Source organism: Ornithorhynchus anatinus, chromosome 4 (assembly GCF_004115215.2).
Source record: "Ornithorhynchus anatinus isolate Pmale09 chromosome 4, mOrnAna1.pri.v4, whole genome shotgun sequence".
Taxonomy (NCBI): Eukaryota; Metazoa; Chordata; class Mammalia; order Monotremata; family Ornithorhynchidae; genus Ornithorhynchus; species Ornithorhynchus anatinus.
The window spans coordinates 6939888-6958537 of NC_041731.1; the positions used below are offsets into that span (position 1 = coordinate 6939888).

The following is an 18650-nucleotide window of genomic DNA, read 5'->3' on the forward strand; positions in this document are numbered from 1 at the left end:
ATAGTAATAATAATGGTGGTGTTTGTTAAGCGCTTACTATGTACCAGTTAGGCGCTTACTATATGCCAAGCACTGTTCTAAGCGCTGGGGTAATAATAATACTAATAATGGTATTTGTTAAGCGCTTACTAAGTACCACGCACTGTTCTAAGCACTGGGGTTATAATAATAATGGTATTTGTTAAGCGCTATGTTCCAAGCACTGTTCTAAGCGCTGGGGTTATAACAATAATAATAATAATAATGATGGTATTTGTTAAGCACTTACTATGTGCCAAACACTGTTCTAAGCACTGGGATTATAATAATAATAATAATAATAATAATAATAATGGTATTTGTTAAGCACTTACTACGTGCCAAGCACTGGGATAATAATAATAATGGAATTTGTTAAGCGCTTATTACGTGCTGAGCACTGTGCTAAGCGCTGGGGTAATAATAATAATAATAATAATAATAATAATAATGATGATGATATTTGCCAAGTGATTACTATGTGCCAAGCACTGACTTTGGGACAGGGGTCGTGTCTGATCTGATAGTATTGTTTCTACCGCATTGCTTAGTATAGAGCAAGTGCTAAACAAATATTATTATTACTATTGTTATTATCATCTTCCTTGTTGTTATCAGTATCGATGATGTTACATAATAGGAAATGACTCATTCCCTGTGTTCAAGGAGCTTACAGTCTAACAGGGGAGACAAAATAGAAATGTTTACAACTTCAGCGGTGAAAATAAAGAACCGAATACACCTATAGGTGTTAGTGTTAAGGAGGGTATTTTTTTGTGTATCTCAGTCCACCTGGGAATATCGCTCCAGTTGAGAGACCAGCGTGACTGGAGAACCATTCCCCCTCCCTCCCCCAGACGACACCTACTGAAATCCTTTTATCCCTCCGGTAGACGGTCTTCCCTGGATGGGGCAGAGATTGTCAGATCTAATAATCTCAAATCTAATTCAACATTTAGCAAATAGGAATACCATGACTGTAACAGTAAGAAAGAGGATAAAAACGCTCACGTTGACCTGGGAGACAGTAGCCGAGACCACCACAGCCACTGAGGGTGGTCTGATGGCGGGGGAGGTAGAAAAGTTCCCGATCTGGCCAGACCCCCACCCCACCTCCACTGTGTACCAACAGGCCCCAGAGAAATGGCCACACACAACACGCACAGACGCTCCAGGCTTCCTTGACGTATTTTATTTATCTGTGTGCTTCAAAGTAGAAAAACCCTTCCCCCCGGGCCCTGGCCTGAGGGTGGCTGAGGCTGTGTCCTCTGGTGACCCGGGGGGAATGGTAGGTGGCGGGGAAGGGGGATTGTCTCCCCTCCCCGCCACCCTCTTGGGGCTACCCCAGGTCGGGGCGAGGACGTTGGCTCAGGGTCCTGGACTGATGTCACCCTGGGGTGCCCCCAGGCCAGACTGAGGCTGGACTGGGAGGGGAAGACTCCTCAGGACCCCCTCCCGTTTGAGCGGTCAGAGGAAGACGGGGCGGGCCTGGGGGAGTGGAGACCTGAGCCGAGGGCATGGGGAATGGGAGAGGCGGTCACGCCCTGGCCGGTCACAGGCCGGGCCTGAGGAGGACGCAGACCAGGCCGAGAAGGGTGCCCAGGACCAGGACACTGGGGCTGGCGGCTGCGTGGACCACCCCGTTGGCAACCCTGCTGTTGCACAGGTCCGTGTGGCAGCAGGTGGTACGAGTGATGGTCCCCTGGTGGGTCTCGTTCTTCCCGAAGCAGGTCTCCGAGCAGCGCTTGACGATGAGGTTTCCGTTCAGCGGGTTGTCTGGAGGGAAGGGAGAGCAATGTGAAGCTCACTGAATCAGAGGCCATGGGGTCCGACCCGAAGGACCGACGGGCAGAGACGGTTGCCCACTGGGATGCGGGAAGCCTGCGGCGGCTACATTTTCTTACTTTGTCAAGTTGCCGTCCCCTCTGTAGCTCTGGGGCTCACTGAACCTCACGACTCCCTGCTCTTGCCAGCCCCAATCAATCTATCATATTTTTTGAGCACTTGTGTGCGGATCACTGTACTAAGCGCTTGGGACAGCGCAATACAATGGACTTCCACAGAGGGAAAGTGCCATAACTGCATCAGCATCACGGCATCACCATCTCAGGAACAACAGCGGTGCCACAGGAAACCCTCACACTCTTCCCCCAACCCTGCCCGGGGTTATCCGGGTTCTGATTCTTCCCAGACGAGGTGGGGAGAGAGGTGATGATTTTTCCCAAAGTGACAACACAGACTAAGCCGTCGCGCCAGGAATACGAGACCCCGGCTCCCGCCGGCTCCCCGCTCTTCTGCCCCCAAGATGGGTAGTTATGCCCCTTGGGACTTCTGCTTTGGGCCCAGAGAGGGGATGCCTGGGCGCCATTTCTGTCTCTTGGACAGTGATGTGCTAGGTGCTGGACTTACAAGAGGACCAGGCGGGGCACGTTCCCCGTCCCCAAGAGGGCTTCTCGCTCTAATCAGTTCCCAGAATCGCAGGGTCCCTCAGAAAGGGACCAGGCAGGCCAGTTATAGGCCTCTGGTCACCCCGGGTCTCCCTCCCGGGCCCAGCCCCAGCAGATGCAGCACCCCACCGCCCCCCCCCCAACACCTCCGGGTACTCACAGCTGGTGACGGTCTCACAGTAACGGGCTGAGGGTGAACATACTTTTTCTGTCTTGCAGTTGGAAGAGTTCTCGCAGACGTAGCACTTGAGGGCGTGGGCTGTGGAGAGAGAGGAACGGGGTGGGTCAGACGGAACCCTCCCTCCCCACCACCCCCCGACCCGTTGTGTCGGGACAATGCGGGGAGTGGAATCTCCCCCACCCCCTCTCCCCGCTCTTCACCTTCCCCCAGTTTAGAATTCCCTCCCTTCCCACATCAGACAGGCCTCAGTGGTCCCACATTCAAATCCTCCTACAATCCCGCCTTCTCTAATGAGGCCTCCCCATTTGATTGCCCAGCATCCTGTGCTGTATCATCCTTTTACAGTCAACTAGCTCTACCCCTCGTGAATCAATCGATACCCTCCTTAGCCCTCACGCCTATATGTGTATTCGGTCCTTTATTTTGACCGGTGGAGTTGTAAATATTTTTATTTTCCTCCCCTTTTAGGCCGTGAGCTCCTTGAGTGCAGGGAATGTGTCATTTCATTATTATGTAATAACAACAAAGATGATGACAACGATAATGATAATATTTGTTTAGCGCTTGCTCTCTATCAAGCCCCGTACTAAGCAATGGGGTAGAAACAATACCGTCAGATCAGATATGGTCCCTGTCCCGAAGTCTAAACAGGAGGGAGAACGAGTGATGAAATCCCATTTTACAGATTAGGAAACCAAGGCTGAGAGAATAGTAATGATAGAAATAGTCATGGTATTTGTTAAGGGAAACAAATGTGCCAGGCCCTGTACTAAGCACTGGGGTAGATACAAGATAGTGGGATTGGACACGGTCCCCGTCCCACGGGAGGCTCACAGTCTTAATCCCCATTTGACAGATGAGGGAACAGAGGCACAGAGAAGTCGAGTGACGTGTCTGAGGTCGCCCACCGGACAAGTAGTAGAACCCAAGTCCTCTGACTCCCAAGTCCGTTCTCTTTCCACTAGACTACGCTGCTTCCCCACCACCGGCCCCCTGTACCAACTTCCCTCTAGTGCTCCAGTCTGAGTCATCCTTCATTCTTCTTCATCTCTGCTCCTCCTGGAAGGGACCCAGGAGAGCGAGCTCATCCACTGCCTTCCTTCAGGCCCCGACCACACCCAACCCATCCCTAACTCCTTTCCTAAGCAGCCCCAGAGGGAGATAAACCCAAGAAATTCAAGAGCTCACCACCACGTCGGGAAGTTCTAAACATCTAACCTCAAACCGCTGGATCAACCCCACCCCACACTCATTAAAGAGAAGGCCGGACGGTCATGTCCGCAGCACGGAAGCGGTGAAGTGCTGGCATCTCCTGGGTTAGGAGATACGTACGAACAGAGAGCTCGGAAGAACCTACCGAGAGAAGGAACAGATACACTGCCTCATGGGGCTAAACAGACCTTCCTCCTTAATTTCCATCCTGGGTCAAGAGAGGCTGCTGGATACGAAGAGGCTGACCAAGGTAAACAGCAAACCAGTGGCTAGACTCGAATCTAGCTCTTAGGATTCTCGAGTCTGCGCTAACTCTCCAGACCACACAGCTGCCAAGGGTTGAAAGATATTCACTGTCTCACTCCTGCCAGGTTTTTCTTTGGGGGTTTTTTGTTTGTTGGTTTTTAATGGTATTTCTTAAGCACCTACTATGTGCCGAGCACTGTACTAAGCGCTGGGGTAGCTACTGTCCCCGACCCACATGGGGTTCTCAGTCTTAATCCCCATTTTACAGATGAGGTAATTGAGGCACAGAGAGATGAAGTCAAACAGCAGACAACTGTCAGAGTCGGGATTAGAACCCAGGCCCTTCTGACTCCCAGGCCCGTGTTCTATCCATGCTATTTCCCATTTGTTTTCCCTGAGGGATGGCCTCCATGGGTCTCGAGGTGAAGCGCAGCTTTCAGGCCAAGTGAGTCCTCATTCAGGGGGGCAGAGGTCTGGTTGGGAGCTTCGGGCACGGGGAGGAATTGAGTAAGGAGGAGGAGGAGGAGGATGGAGGAGGCGGGGTGGCATGGTGCCCAGGCACAAGAGCAGGGGGGGTAGGTGGGAGGACTGGAAACACTCTGGAATCAAAATCATACGGTGCCAGCTGGGTGTTCCCACCGGAACCACAGAGTTGACCCAGCCCTGGCCAGGTTCCTTGGTTCCAGATGGAATTTACCCTGGACGGGGGCCACCCACCCAGTCCCAAGGGTCCAGCCTACTCCTAGTAGAATCGGGGTCTGGGAAGACGCCTGGGAAATCGGCCATTCCTGGGTCCAGCTCGTGGATTGTGGGCCCAGGGGTGGGGTCGGAGTGGGATCCGCTAGGGCATTCTCCCAGCGGTTTGGGGTGTGGGGAGATGGGGCAGGGCTGGGTCATATTCCCAGGAAAACTCAGATCACGAGGAATCCCTAAAAGAGTCAGCGTCCAAGAGACGGCCGACTCAGGGGATCAGCTAAGCAAGGAGGACGGAGAAGTGAGGGCTTGGAGAAGGATGCAACCCGATGACATTTCCCCTTTACTGACCAAATCAGGCACCGAATCTCCATTACCTGCTCTCAGAAGGGCAAGAGAGAGCGCGGATAACTGGAATCCCCCTTTAATCCGTAGCGCCAACCTCCCTCTCCCACCCCTCAGCTTTTCCTCAGAGCTGGGAGCAAGGAACAGGGTGGGTGAGCTCCAGTTTTCATCTCTCCCTTCTCTAGGAGAAGGGATTTGGGCAGCGGGCCGGCTGTTGTAGCGGGAAGAGCAAGAGGGAGTTGGAAGGGGAGGAAGGGAGTGGTCCTCGGGAATTGTGCATGGGCCTTGCCAATGCTCCGTTCCAGTGGGCCCCAGAGAATGGTGGTCTGGCCCAAGGGAACAGTCCCAAACGCTCACATCACTGATTTTGCCTAGAGGAAGAAGGGCTGGGGAACCTCCCCTTCTTATCTGAAAAGGATAAGTCTCCTTCCTCCAGACCCCAGTCGGGGATAGCTAAGTGGGCAGTTCCCAACTCCCGAGGTCCCTCCCCGGACTCCCGCCCTAGAGCCTCAGAGGTGGGACTAACAACAATAATAATAATGATGATGATGATATCTGTTAAGCGCTTACTATGTTCCAAGAACTCTTCTAAGCGCTGGGATAGATCCAAGGTAATCAGGTTGTCCCACGCGGGGCTCCGGGTCTTAATCCCCATTTTACAGATGAGGTAACTGAGGCACAGAGAAGTGAAGTGACTTGCCCAAAGCCACCCAGCTGACAAGTGGCAGAGCCGGGATTAGAACCCACAACCTCTGACTTCCAAGCCCGTGCTCTTTCCGCTAAGCCAAGCTGCTTCTAATCACACCCGGGTGGAACCTGAAGTTGTTCCGGGCAACGTGGGGGTGGGGGGGAAGACTGCCATTTTCAGTCTCCGAAAGACTGGTCCCCCATCTCCACTGAGAGCAAGAGAAGGGAGAGGGCTTCAACTGCAGCAGTAGGGATTTGGTTTGATGTCGGGAAGAACTTCCCCTCGGTGAGTAGTAACGAGGGGAGAACGTGGAATCTCCTCTGAACCCAGATGAGACCATCCTCCGTCTGTCAGCCGTGGGCTAGGAGTGAGCTCTCCCCACCACCCCGCTTCCCTCTCCCTAACCTGAGGAGTTGGGGATGAGGGGATCCTCGGTCTCGCACCTCCCGCGTCACCATCCCCCCAAAAGCCCACCACCCCATGCCAGGGCCCATGCCCAGGGCTCATCTGGAGCCCCTGCCCCTCCTCTAGACCAGGCCTGATCCCCCCCCCCCCGCCCCCGTACACACCCTTCATACCTCGCTCTACACACACAACAGTCACCAGAAGTATAACCAGAAGGGACTTCATCTTCACGGGATTCCAGCAGTCTGGCTGAGGGCGGCAGGGATTCCCGGGGCTGCCTTATATCCCACTCATCCCTGCACCCGCCCCCACCCCTGAGGGTGGGGGTGGGAAGGGGGAACTGCTGCCTCGGAAGGGGGAAGGGCCAACCTGAGGCTCATCGGCAACTGGGCGGGCCTTTGAGTCACCCCAGCAGTGTACTGGGCGTCCCCGTGTATCTTTGACCCGCTCCCCTGCCCCGGGAGAGGTTTCCTGCGGCATGCCCGATGCCCATCTTCGGGCCAGATGGGCTGACAGGGTGCCAGGCCCAGAGAGGTCAGCCCCGCCCACCCAGAATTCTCTTTCCAACTATGTCACCACTGGAACTGGGAGGTATCCAGCCTTCCCAGGAAACAAAGCACAAGGGGGAGAAAAAAAATTGATCTCTGTGTGTGTGTATGTGCTTGAGTGTGCGTCTGCGTATATGTGTGCAGCGGCATGACATAATAATAATAATAGTCATAATAACAGCTGTGGCATTTACACACTTACTATGTGTCACGCACTGTACTAAGGGCCGGGGTGGATATGAGGAACAGGTCCCACATGGGGCTCACAGTCTTAGGGGGAGGGAGAAAAGTTACTGAATCCCCATTTTGCAGATGAAGGAATGGAGAAACAGAGAGAAGTTAAATGGCTTGCCCAAGGTCTGACAGCAGACTAGCGGCAGAGTCACTAGTAAAAAGGTTTTGGGCCTAGGAGTCAGATCTAAACCCGGTTCTGCCACTTACCTGCTGTGTGACCTTAGATAAGTCACGTAACTCTCTGTGCTTCATTTTCCTCACCTGTAAAATGAAGTTTCAGTTCCCATTCTCCTTCTCCCTTAGACCGTGAGCCCCACGTGGGATGGGAACGGTGTCCAACCTGATTAACTCATTTCTACCCTAGTGTCTACTGTAGTGTTCGGTAGAAAAAGAGTGGCCACGTGACTGGAGGGATAGAAAACCCCCAGAGCGGTGCCAAGCCCAGCCGGGCCCTGTCCCCTCCTCTGTCCCCAGCGCCCCCGCTTGATTCCCCTGCTTCACTGCTGGGGGCACCAGTGGGCGGTTTCCCAGGGTTGATGTTTGGATGGCCAGCTGGAGATTCCCTCCTAAGCCATTTCCCCTTTGTGGCCGCTGAATGCCAGCTCCTCCGGCCATGCCCGTGCCAGCTCCTCAGCATCTCAGCAGCATCTCAGGCCCCGCTACACGCTAGCTCCCTGGACCCTACCACATGTCAGTCCCTGGAGCCTGGCACACCCCAGTTTTCCAGGGATCAACAGCCGCCAGCTCTTCTGGCCAATTACACACAAGCTCCCCGAGCCAGTCCCATATACCAGCTCCCCAGGCCCACCACACGTCAGCTCTCCAGGCCCATCACCCGCAGTTCCCAGGTCTTGCCATGCCAACTCCCCCAGCTTGTCATACACCAGCTCTCCAGACCCACTGCCTGGGTCTACCATCTGTCTCCTCCTCTGTCCACCTCTAGCCTATCTCCAGCTGGGAGGAGTGAGGGGAGCACTTGTCTCCACTGCCTCCCCCGCCCCCCACCATGGGAAAAACCTGGGCTCTGAGTCAGGGTCGGGGTGCTGAGCCAGGCCCCAGATTCTATACAAACAGGCCTCCAGCTATCTGGCCTGTTGGTCTTCCAGATCCAAATTCCCTTTGGGCAGACCTGGTTGGACTGATTCAGGGTGTGGGGACTATTTTAGTTCAGGACCGTCCAGGGCCTGGTCCACCCAGGCAAGCCCCGTAGCCCCTGGCTTTGGCCTTGCAGCGCTTTCCTGTCACTGGTGCAGGGCTGTCACCTGTGGCCAGCCCAACCTCTGGTCCACCCCCTGGTCATGAGTGCAGCCCCAGGGACTACCCGGCTGGGCTGCCCTTTGAACCCACTGGTTCCCGGTCAGTCCCCTGGAGCAGTGGACCAGGACTCGCCCACCTCTGCCTCAGAATGAGGCTACCTGACCTCCATTCCCCGGTGGGCTCCTTGGAGAACTCTCACCAGTCACCCTCAGCCTTCTCTTCTCTGGCTTCGACACCCCAATTCCGTCACTTTCTTGTGGGGATGATTTTCCATCCCTTTCACTCCTCCCACCCCCACTGCTCCTTCTAGGAGAAGAATGCTCCCTGCCCACTGGCACCCCCCCCAACCCCACAGGAAGTTGAAGTCATCAGGAGCCGTCTCGAGTCTAACCCTCTTCCTCTGTGGGAAGGACACGTCTGGTTGTCCGTGACGACGCCGTCGGCTGGTGTCTCCGACACCACGTCCACGACCCTTTCCCAGGACAACTACAAACTTACCGCCCACGAACCACAGCTCCTCAGCTTCCCTGGGTGTGAGCTTTCTCGCTGGGGCTCCGTCTGAAGGTCCAGGCCTCGGCCTTGACCATCTATACGTGGCCCTGAGCCTCGGGGGGATTCTGGGCATCTCCTTGGCCGTCCGACCACATGCACACGCTTGTGTGGATGTGTGCGTGCACAAGCATACCTCTGTATCCGTGTGGCGTGCCACCTGCGGCTTTTCCTAGGTTTGTCCGGGATGCCCCACCTGATCTGCTGATGCCTGGTACCCGATTAACTAGCGTCCCCCTCCTCCAATGAGCTGGAGAAGCTACTAATGGGGAAACTGCTTCCTTTAGCTCGGGGCAAAATGGCCTAAACAACTGTGACCTGTGACCCCTGAACCAGCCGTGGCTACTGGCCCCAAGTCTGATTAAATTGATGGGGGAACTTCCACCCCAGCAGTGGAGGCTAGTGGAAAGATCTCGGGCCTGGGATTCGAGGACGGGGCTTCTGATCCCAACTCTGACACTGGCCTGTTCTGTGACCTTGGACAAGTCACTTCACTTGATGTACGTATCCGTAATTTATTCATTTATAATAATGTCTCCCTCCCTCTCTAGACTGCAAGCTCACTGTGAGCAGGGAACATGTCTACAAACTCTGTTAGAGTGTATTCTCCCAAGTTCTTAGCACAGTTCTCTGCACAGGGTAAATGCTCAATAAATATGATTGATTGATTCACTTCTCTGAACCTCAGTTTCCTTACCCGTAAACATGGGAATTTGATTCCTGTTCTCTGTCCCCCTTAGACTGGAAGTCTCCTGTGGGACAACGACTGTGTCCAACCTGACAGTAGTGTATAATGTAGTACAATATAATATCTGGCATAATTGTTGACACAGAGCAAGCACTTAACGAATACCACAATTATCACTATGACCCTCCAGGACAGTTGGTCAGTCGGTGCCCTCGAACCCTGGGCAGCCGCTGGCCACTAGTCCTGGAAAGGGGGATACTGGACCTCGGGACATCTGCGGATGTGGAGGGTGCGGGGCCGGACCGGTCACCGAGGAGGATGTGGGTGGAGGACTCTGAGAGATCCGCTCTGATCCGACGCGGTCAGTGTTTAATCCCCTCTAGACTGTAAGCTCCCGGTGGGCAGGAAAAGTAGCTACCAACTCTGCGGTATCTACACTCCCAAGCGCTCTGCACACAGTAAGCGCTCAAGTGAAGTCTCTTGATTACGAGCGGGACAGAGTAGGATTTTTTCGGTGTGGGAGGTAAGAAGTACCTTTACCATCTTCTGTCTCTGTCATTCCTTCCCCCGTCTCTGCCCGACCAGCCATCCACCCAACCGCTTCCCCTTTTTCCAGGTCTCTCCCCACCACAGCCCAGAGCTGACGTCTCCCTTGCTCACGAGCTCTCGCTCCGTCCTGTCGGTGACTCCCTAGGCCTGAAGCCTTCCCCGGGGGAGGAGGGGGAAGCCGCCGAACCCTCTCGGGTGGCTCGGTTTCGACGGGCTGAGAGGCTGCCAGGGAGGGGGACTGCTTCTCCTCCCAGACTGGCTGGAGAAGCCGTGACGACGACGTCGCCATCCAGTTGAAGAAACGCGCTGAGCTTTAGGTCGAGCAGGAGCGGTGCTAAATCTGGGAGGGTTTCCTGTGGGAGATGGGTTTTCCCCTTGGAGAGAGGGAAGGGAGAGCGGATCGAATGGGCGGTGGAGGCAGCAGTTTAGGCACATGGCAGAAACGGGGCAGAGGGAGGAGTGGACGCGGGCCCTACTGTGCCCTCAGAGGATAGAGGATCTTGATGGACCTTAGTCAGAAGTCGTTATTGGGTTTGGCAGTTAACTGGCCACCAGCCTCACCCCGTAACTGGGCATCAACACTTTCCAGTAGCTGGACACTAGGCAAACTCCACCAGTCAGGGGTGAAGATACCTTCATCATCACCACGGTCCAAACTCGGCTTCGGCACTGGCGTCGGGAAGGCTGAGCTGGTGCGATCCAGGAGGAGAAGGGGAAAGGTCGGGGAGGAAGGGTGGAGGGAGGATGGGGGAGGAGAGACACTTTGCCCATCCCAAGATGCTCCACTCCTTGAACTGACGCCAATGTGAGCCATCCCAGCCTCTCCCCAAACAGGCCTGGGCAGGGCCCACGGTGCCCCACCCAATCGATAGCCACCTGGGATAAACTGTGGGCCCCGGTGGGTCTCTATGCTGGGCAGGGAGGAGCTGGTGAGGTGGAGCCAAATCCCTCCCAGGAGCTGGCGCCACCCGAGCCTCCATGAGAACCTGGTTTTCCAGCTGCACAGAGGTCCCGGCCCCCCGAGTAGGGAGGAGCATTCCCTGGAAGTGTGTGGATTCCAGCTCTTCCACTGCCCCACGACAGGGCCCACTCTGGGACTCCTCCTTCCTGCCCTCCACCAGCCTGCTGTTGACCTTGGGCAAGACACATAACTGTTCTGGGCCTCGGTTTCCCAACTGTAAAATGGGGATTAAACACCTGTTTGCCCTCCCCCTTAGCTGTAAGCCCCATGTGGGGCAGGGACTCTGATCTGATGGCTGCATCTCCTCCAGCGCTAAGCACAGTGCTTCACACATAGTAAAAGCCAAATACTCCAGTCATTATTAGTAGTATTATCAAGAAGGGACTTGCCCAAGTCATGCCCAGGCCCCATCATAACCCCTTCCTGGGGGATGTCACTCCAGCAGCTCCCTTGGCATTCCCCAGGTTCCTTGATTACACTTATTTATCTGTGTATTTATCATTCCTTGCTCACTTTCGTGGGGTGCCTGGGCTCGTTCGATGGTGCGGGGACACGTTGCTTCGGCCTGTCTGCCGAAGCATGTTCTCGGACGGCCAGCACCGAGTCCCGGTGCACAGAAGCTCCTCTGTAAATCCGCAGAACGAAAACAATTAAGAACGTTCAGACAAAGTTCCGCTCTGCTGAAATTCTCCATTTTCCCCCGGGGTCACCCGCCGAGAGTCCTGCGATCCTCTAGACTCTCATCTCCTCGTGGGCAGGGAAAATGTTTACCAACTCCGTGTTGTGCTTTCCCAAGTGTTTTGTACAGTGCTCTGCACACAGTAAGTGCTCAATAGATACCACTGAATGACTGATTGATTACCACTCCAGCCTTGGAATGTTTGAGTGCTTGGGTGATGCTTTCGACCTCAGGCTTTCAGCACCCAAGCATCCCCCGGTTCAGCATTTGGTGTTCCTACCAAAGTGAATGAATCAGTGTAGCCCCTGGCTCCTGGCACCTGTCACATCATTAATACAATAGAGTAATAATCGATACAAATGTGCACAAGTGCAGCAGGGAGGGGAAAGGGGGAGGGCTGAGGCACATAGTAAGCGCTTAACAAATACCAACATTATTATTATTATTACACACCTACCCGCCCTTCGAGGCTCACCATCGACCTCAGTTTCCCCAGGCTTCCAACACCTGATTGGGCCGACATCCCCGGCAGACGAGCCAGCAGGTCCGGTCTTCTAAGTCCCCTGAAGGAGCCTCTTCCTCAATAAGAAATGTCCTGATCTTCCTATTGATCAGTCACTCGTATTTATCGAGCTCTTACTCCGCAAAGAGCACTGTACTAAGCCCTTGGGAGAGTACAGTAGAGTCTGTAAACATGATCCTTGTACTAAGGGAGATTTCAGTCGAGTAGAGGAGACGGGACAATACATATAGGAGGAAGCGATGGAGTTTAAAGATATGGACAAGGGTGTTTTGAGGAGGATTTGAGTGCCCGAGAGCTTGAGGGGATGATGAAGCATTACGGGGTGTCTAGGGTGGGGAGATGAAAGCTTAATCAGGAAAGGTTTCCCTCTCTGGGGAACACGTTTCTCTGCTCTGTGGGCACCTCAGATGAGTCATTTTGGGTGCAGAGTGTGATGTTGCCACCTGATGTTACCACCTTCCTAGCCGCAGTGCCGCTCAGCCTAAGATATCACCGCTCTCTGAGAGCCCTTGGGACCTTCTTCGGAAGGCCTTGGTACTGAGCTAAGGGAATCTGAAGAGTTGTCAAGAGGGTTTCCTCGAATAAACTCTCTTTTCCTCAACTCCCTCTCCCTTCTGCATTGCCAGTGCACTTGGATCTGTGACCCTTTGGGCACTTGGTATTTACTCCACCTTCAGCCCCACAGCACTTAAGGTCATAGGTGAAATTTATTGAGATTAATGTCTGTCTCCCCCTCCAGACTGTAAACTTGTCGTGGGCGGGGAACGTGTCTACCAACTCTGTGGCGTCGTACTTTTCGTTGTGGGTAGGAAATGTGTCTGTTTACTGTTCTCTTGTACTCTCCCAAGCACTTGGAACAGTGCTTTGCACACAGTAAGTGCTCATTAAATATGACTGAATTAATGCTCTTCTGAAGTGCTTAGTACAACACCCTGCACACAGTAAGTGCTCAGTAAGAAGCAGCATGGTGAGAAGCAGCATACTGTAGTGGATAGAGCAGGGACCTTTGAGTCAGGAGGACCTGGGTTCTAATCCCGGCTCTGCCACTTGCCTGCTGTGTGACCTTGGGGCAAGTCACTTCACTTCTCTGTGCCTCAGTTACCTCATCTGTAAAGTGGGAACTGAGACTGTGAGCCCTACGTGGGCCAGGGACGGTGTCCAACCCGATTAGCTTGCATCCACCCCAGTGCTTAGTGCAGTGGTTGGAACATAGTAAGCGCTTAACAGATACTATCATCATCATCATTATCATTATTATTATTGATAATAGCACTCAATAAATACAATTGAAGGAATAAATAATAAATACCGTTGATTGATTGCTTCCCGGAGGTCCTAGGAGCGGCACCGGAAGGCCCAGGCAGGAGCGGGCAGTGCAGCTTTTGATTCGGCTTTCCGCAGTGGCGGCCGCTGCCAGCGTCCAGCCTGGTTCTGGGCCTCTACTGGCCCTGGCCCTGGTCAAAGCCAAGTCCTAGAACCTCAAGGAGCTTACAATCTACTAGGTGTGGAGCACTGTATTAAGTAAGCACTTGGGAGAATACAAAAGAGTTAGTAGACATAACTCCCTGCACTCAGTGAGCTTACAGTCTATTAGGCGTGGAGCGCTGAACTAAACGCTTGGAGAGTACGACAGAGTAGGTTGGACGTGAAGGAGCCCCCTGATCAGTTTGTCTCCACATTTCTTCTCCACCCCCAGGCTTGGCATTTCCTGGAAGCTTCGGGAAAGAGTAAGGGTGTGAATATGCGTGTCGGGGGGAGAGGAGGGGAGAAACATCCCTCGTTCATAGGGAGGCGTGGGAGGAAGCAGGGGCAAGCTATATTGGAATATAGTGTCTGTCCCAGCACTTAGTGGCCTGGCACATAGTAAGCGCTTAACAAATACCAAAATTATTAATACTATTATTGTTATTACATCAGAGGAGGCACCCCGGGAGTCTGAAGGGGGAAGCCTCCCAGAACTCCAGTCCACAACCAGGTGGGCGCAGAGGGGGAACCGGCCTCCGAGCCGAGGCCCGTAAATCCCAGCTGAAGAGGCAGCGACCAGACACGTTTGTGATCCAATAACACACCCGTGTTCTCTCCCAAAGCGATCGTACGTTTCCCGATTGGGAGGCTCTGCGGGGGAAGGAGCTCTAGCACGTGTCTGCTGTGTGACCTCGGGGGAGTCACTTAACTTCTCTGGGCCTAAAATTACCTCATCTGTAAAATGGGGATTAAGACTGGGAGCCCCATGTGGGACAGGGACTGTGTCCAACCCCATTAATTTATACGTATCCCGGAGCTCAGAACAGTGCTTGGCTCACAGTAAGCACTTAACAAATACCACAATTATTATTATTAGTTACAATCAGAAGAGAAGAGGGGCGTTTGGTGAGGAAAGTAAGGAAGGCAATAGGGGTCGGGGGATGGTGGGGAGACTGAATTAACATGGCCTAGTGGAGAGAGGATGATAATATCGGTATTTGTTAAGCGCTTACTATGTGCCGAGCACTGTTCTAAGCGCTGGGGTAGATACAGGGTAATCTGGTTTTCCCACATGAGGCTCACGGTCTTAATCCCCATTTTACAGATGAGGGAACTGAGGCACCGAGAAGTGAAGTGACTTGCCCAAAGTCACAGCTGACAGGTGGCAGAGCCGGGATTAGAACCCATGACCCCTGACTCTTAAGCCCGGGCTCTCTCCACTGAGCCGCGCCGCTTCTCTGATGGGCGTGGGAGTCAGCGAGCCCGGTTTCTAATCCCAGCTCTGCCTCTTGCTTGCTGCGTGATGTTGGGCTGGTCTCTTAACTTCTCTGTGCCTCAATTTCCTCAACTGTAAAATGAGGATTAAATCCTACCCTCTCCTACTTAGACCCTAAGGCTCGCGTGGGACTGGGACTGCGTCCAACCTGATAAACTCGTATCTACCCCAGTGCTTAGAACAGTGCTTGACACACAGTAAGTGCTTAACAGATGCCATTTTTTTTTTAAAAAAAGGAATGCCACAGCAGCCCGCGGGGAGGGTGGGCTGAGGCAACTGCTGGGTGGAGAGGAGAGATAATGGATGGATTCCCACAAACCGCTCCACTAATCCCATTCCCTGGCTGGCTCGCTCCCTGCCTGGGGCTCCACGCCCGTCCTATCCTGAGTGGGCCCGGTGTCTCTCCCTCCTCCCGGGGCCTCGGGGAGCAGGAGGCAGCCAGTCCCGGCCCGGCCAGAGAGAGGGATCGGCAGGCCGGCCTAGCGCCGGGAGGGCAAAATCAAGCGAGGGAGGGAGGGTAACTAATCCTCCGGCAAATTTGGGCTGTGTAAGCAAACACTATGTATCAACTGGACCGAAAAAACAACCCTGTTCCCTCAGAAGGAGGGTGGGGTTCTGTTACCCGAAGGATCCAGATAACTGACTCAACTCTCCACTCCTCTCTGCCTCTTCGGGATTGCCTTCACATCCCTTCTGCGGCTGTGGAGATGCTAACTCTACACTCACCTGTGAAGAAGCTGCCTCAGTGAACCCATCTAACCCTAATCCTAGCAGGGGAGACGCTGCTTCCGGGTCCTACCCTCGAGCAGTGGCTGCATCTAGACCTTGTTTCTAGATCCATTTCCCAGCCTCATTCTCCCTGTCTCTCCCTCTCTTCCTCTCTGTCATCTCGCTGTCTCTGTCTCACTCTCCAGGGAGATCCAGAAACTCCCCCAGGGCCCCTTCCCTCTGCTCCTCTCCTCATTGCCCCCCTTTTGCCGCTCTCCTCCGACCCTGGACGCTTCAACTGACCCACGGTTTACACTTCCATGGCGAGTGCCCGTGTGTCCTTGTGCATCCGGGACCATCCCTGCCTCCGTGTGGAATCTGAGGGTGCGGCCTCTACCCCGAGGTCTCCGTCTCCACGTCGGTGTGGCCGTTTCCAAGTCCCAGGTCGTGTGGGACTGTGAGCGTTTGCCTTGATGTGTGTCCTCGTGGGGCAGGGAGAGGTGTCTGAGGTCATCATGGCTGAAGACGAAATGTGTGGGAATCCTGGAATTGACGGAATTCCAGGGGGAGCCTGGGAGCAGCAGACCGACGGAAAATCTCACTCCTAAACCTCCTAAACCTGACACGGCAGACTTGAATATAGGCTCGGCCAGCCCTGAGACAAGCACCGGCTGGTGGTGGAGAGGACCCTCATAATAATAATAATAATGTTGGTATTTAAGCGCTTACTATGTGCAGAGCACTGTTCTGAGCGCTGGGGTAGATACGGGGTAATCCGGTTGTCCCCCGTGAGGCTCACAGTCTTCATCCCCATTTTACAGATGAGGCCACTGAGGCACAGAGAAGTTAAGTGACTTGTCCACAGTCACACAGCTGACAAGTGGCAGAGCTGGGATTCGAACCCATGACCTCTGACTCCCAAGCCCATGCTCTTCTCACTGAGCCATGCTGCTCCTCATCTGCTGGAGGTGGTCAGCGGGGTCAGCGAGGGTGTGGGCAGAAGGCCAGGCCTGTTTACATCTTCCATAGGCCTTTGGCAAGACTCTGTCCAGGAGACTTTTGTACAAGACGGTGGAATTATGGGGCAGAATCGTGGCAAGAGAGTTCCACTGTGGATGGAGAATGGTTTAGAGACGGGAAGGCGACGTAGCCTAGTGGAAAGAGGCCCAGCCTGGGAGTCAGAGGACCTGGGTTCTAATCCCCACTCCACCACTTGTCTGCTGGATGACCTTGGGCGACTCACTTCGCTTCTCTGTGCCTCAGTCTCCTCACCTGTAAAAGGGGAATTAAGACCGTGAGCCCCACGTGGGACAACGTGATTAACCTGTATCTATCCCAGCGCTTAGAACTGTGGCGCCTAGAAAGCGCTTAACAAATACCATGATAATAATAATAATTATTATTACTAATATTATTAGAAGCAGAATCCCGCCCGTGCCGGAAGGGGGCGCTGCGTGCCTGGGCAGATCCAATGCCGAGGACCAAAGCCACCAAAGAGAAGTTCAGCTCGGCCCTGCCTGCCCCTGGAAATAATAATAATAATAATAATAATGTTGGTATTTGTTAAACGCTTACTATGTGCAGAGCACTGTTCTAAGCGCTGGGGTAGAAACAAGGGAATCAGGTTGTCCCACGTGGGGCTCACAGTCTTAATCCCCATTTTACAGATGAGGTAATTGAGGTACAGAGAATAATAATGTTGGTATTCGTTAAGCGCTTACTATGTGCAGACCACTGTTCTAAGCGCTGGGGTAGATACAGGGTCATCAGGTTGCCCCACCAGAGGCTCACGGTTAATCCCCATTTTACAGATGAGGTCACTGAGGCACAGAGAAGTGAAGTGACTTGCCCACAGTCACACGGCTGCCAAGTGGCAGAGCCGGGATTCGAACCCATGACCTCTGACTCCCAAGCCCGTGCTCTTTCCACTGAGCCACGCAAGCGCTTAGTACAATGCTCTGCACCCCGGCGCTTAGAACGGTGCTTGATAAGCGCTTAACAAATCCCAGTCTCAGCGAGGCTTCGGTAAATACCATCGATGATGACAGAAGATGGGCTGGGGGAGACACCACCGGGGGAGAGAGGCTGCCTTCCTGGCAGCGGGCACCTGGAGAGGTCATCTCGTCCATCCCCCTGTCGCACTAACTCACCTGCCGGGGTGATGGAGACAGTCTCCTCCTTCATCGAAGGGGGTGGGGAGCTGGCCCACCTCCGCTCCTGCCTCAGGGTAGTAAACCCTCGCCCCTGGCTCCACTGCGGGGTTGGAGAAGAGTGGGCAGCCCCACCACCGTGGCTCTCTGCAGCCCGAGATGGCTGCCCGGTGGCTAGTGGGGCAGGGGCAGGGCTACTGAGGGTCTGCGGATTGCTGGGAACACGATCACCGGTCCACCTGCTCTGATCAGAATGTTAAAGGCTGCAGGCCCAAGGGTAATTGGGAGGGAGGTATGGTGCTCGGTAAGTGCTTACTACGTGCCAGGCACTGTGCTGAGTACTGGGATAGTCCCTGTCCCACTTAAGGTTCATTGTCCAAGCAGGAGGGAGTACGGGCATTTAATCCCCATTTTAAAGAGGAGGAAACTGAGAAGTGCTCTGCACCCAGTGAGCGCTCAATAAATACCAGCGATGACGATGAAAGATGGGTCGAGGGAGACATGGGGCGGCCTAGTGAACAGAGCACGAGGCTGGGAGTAAGAAGGACCTGGGTTCTAGTCTCAGCTCCTCCGCCTCTCTACGGTGTTGCCTTGGGCAAGTCACTTCATTCATTCATTCATTAGAATGTATTGAGCGCTTACTATGTGCAGAGCACTGTACTAAGCGCTTGGAATGTACAAATCGGCACACTTCTCTGTGCCTCAATTCCTTCATCTATAAAATGGGGCTTGAGACTGAGCCCCATGGGGGACGTGGACTGTGCCCTACTGATCACCTTATATCTACCCCAGCCCTTATAGGACAGTGCGTGGCACATAAGCGCTTAAC

The 18650-nt window shown here is 53.9% G+C and overlaps 1 protein-coding gene across 2 annotated transcripts; it reads right to left on the reverse strand.

Moving 5' to 3' along the window:
* Positions 1–1195: 1195 nt before the first annotated feature.
* Positions 1196–17982, reverse strand: LY6D (lymphocyte antigen 6 family member D). 2 transcript variants are annotated; one of them, XM_029063685.2, is made up of 3 exons: positions 17822–17982; positions 2626–2724; positions 1196–1794 (listed from the first exon to the last, which is right to left on the reverse strand). In XM_029063685.2, the coding sequence occupies exons 1-3, from the start codon at positions 17853–17855 to the stop codon at positions 1571–1573; spliced, it is 357 nt and encodes a 118-aa protein (XP_028919518.1). In that variant the 5' UTR covers positions 17856–17982; the 3' UTR covers positions 1196–1570. The 2 variants fall into 2 exon arrangements, with proteins under 2 accessions (XP_028919518.1, XP_028919517.1); XM_029063684.2 differs by lacking the exon at positions 17822–17982 and adding an exon at positions 6409–6824.
* Between the last annotated feature and the right edge of the window lie 668 nt (positions 17983–18650).

Excerpts from the sequence above, each read along its gene's own strand:
- LY6D (XM_029063684.2), bottom strand. The coding sequence starts at position 6,460 with ATGAAGTCCCTTCTGGTTATACTTCTGGTGACTGTTGTGTGTGTAGAG. Across the intron at positions 2,725-6,408 it reads TGTTGTGTGTGTAGAGCGAG|CCCACGCCCTCAAGTGCTAC; the intron begins GTATGAAGGGTG and ends CTCTCTCCACAG. Across the intron at positions 1,795-2,625 it reads CTGTGAGACCGTCACCAGCT|ACAACCCGCTGAACGGAAAC; the intron begins GTGAGTACCCGG and ends CCTTCCCTCCAG.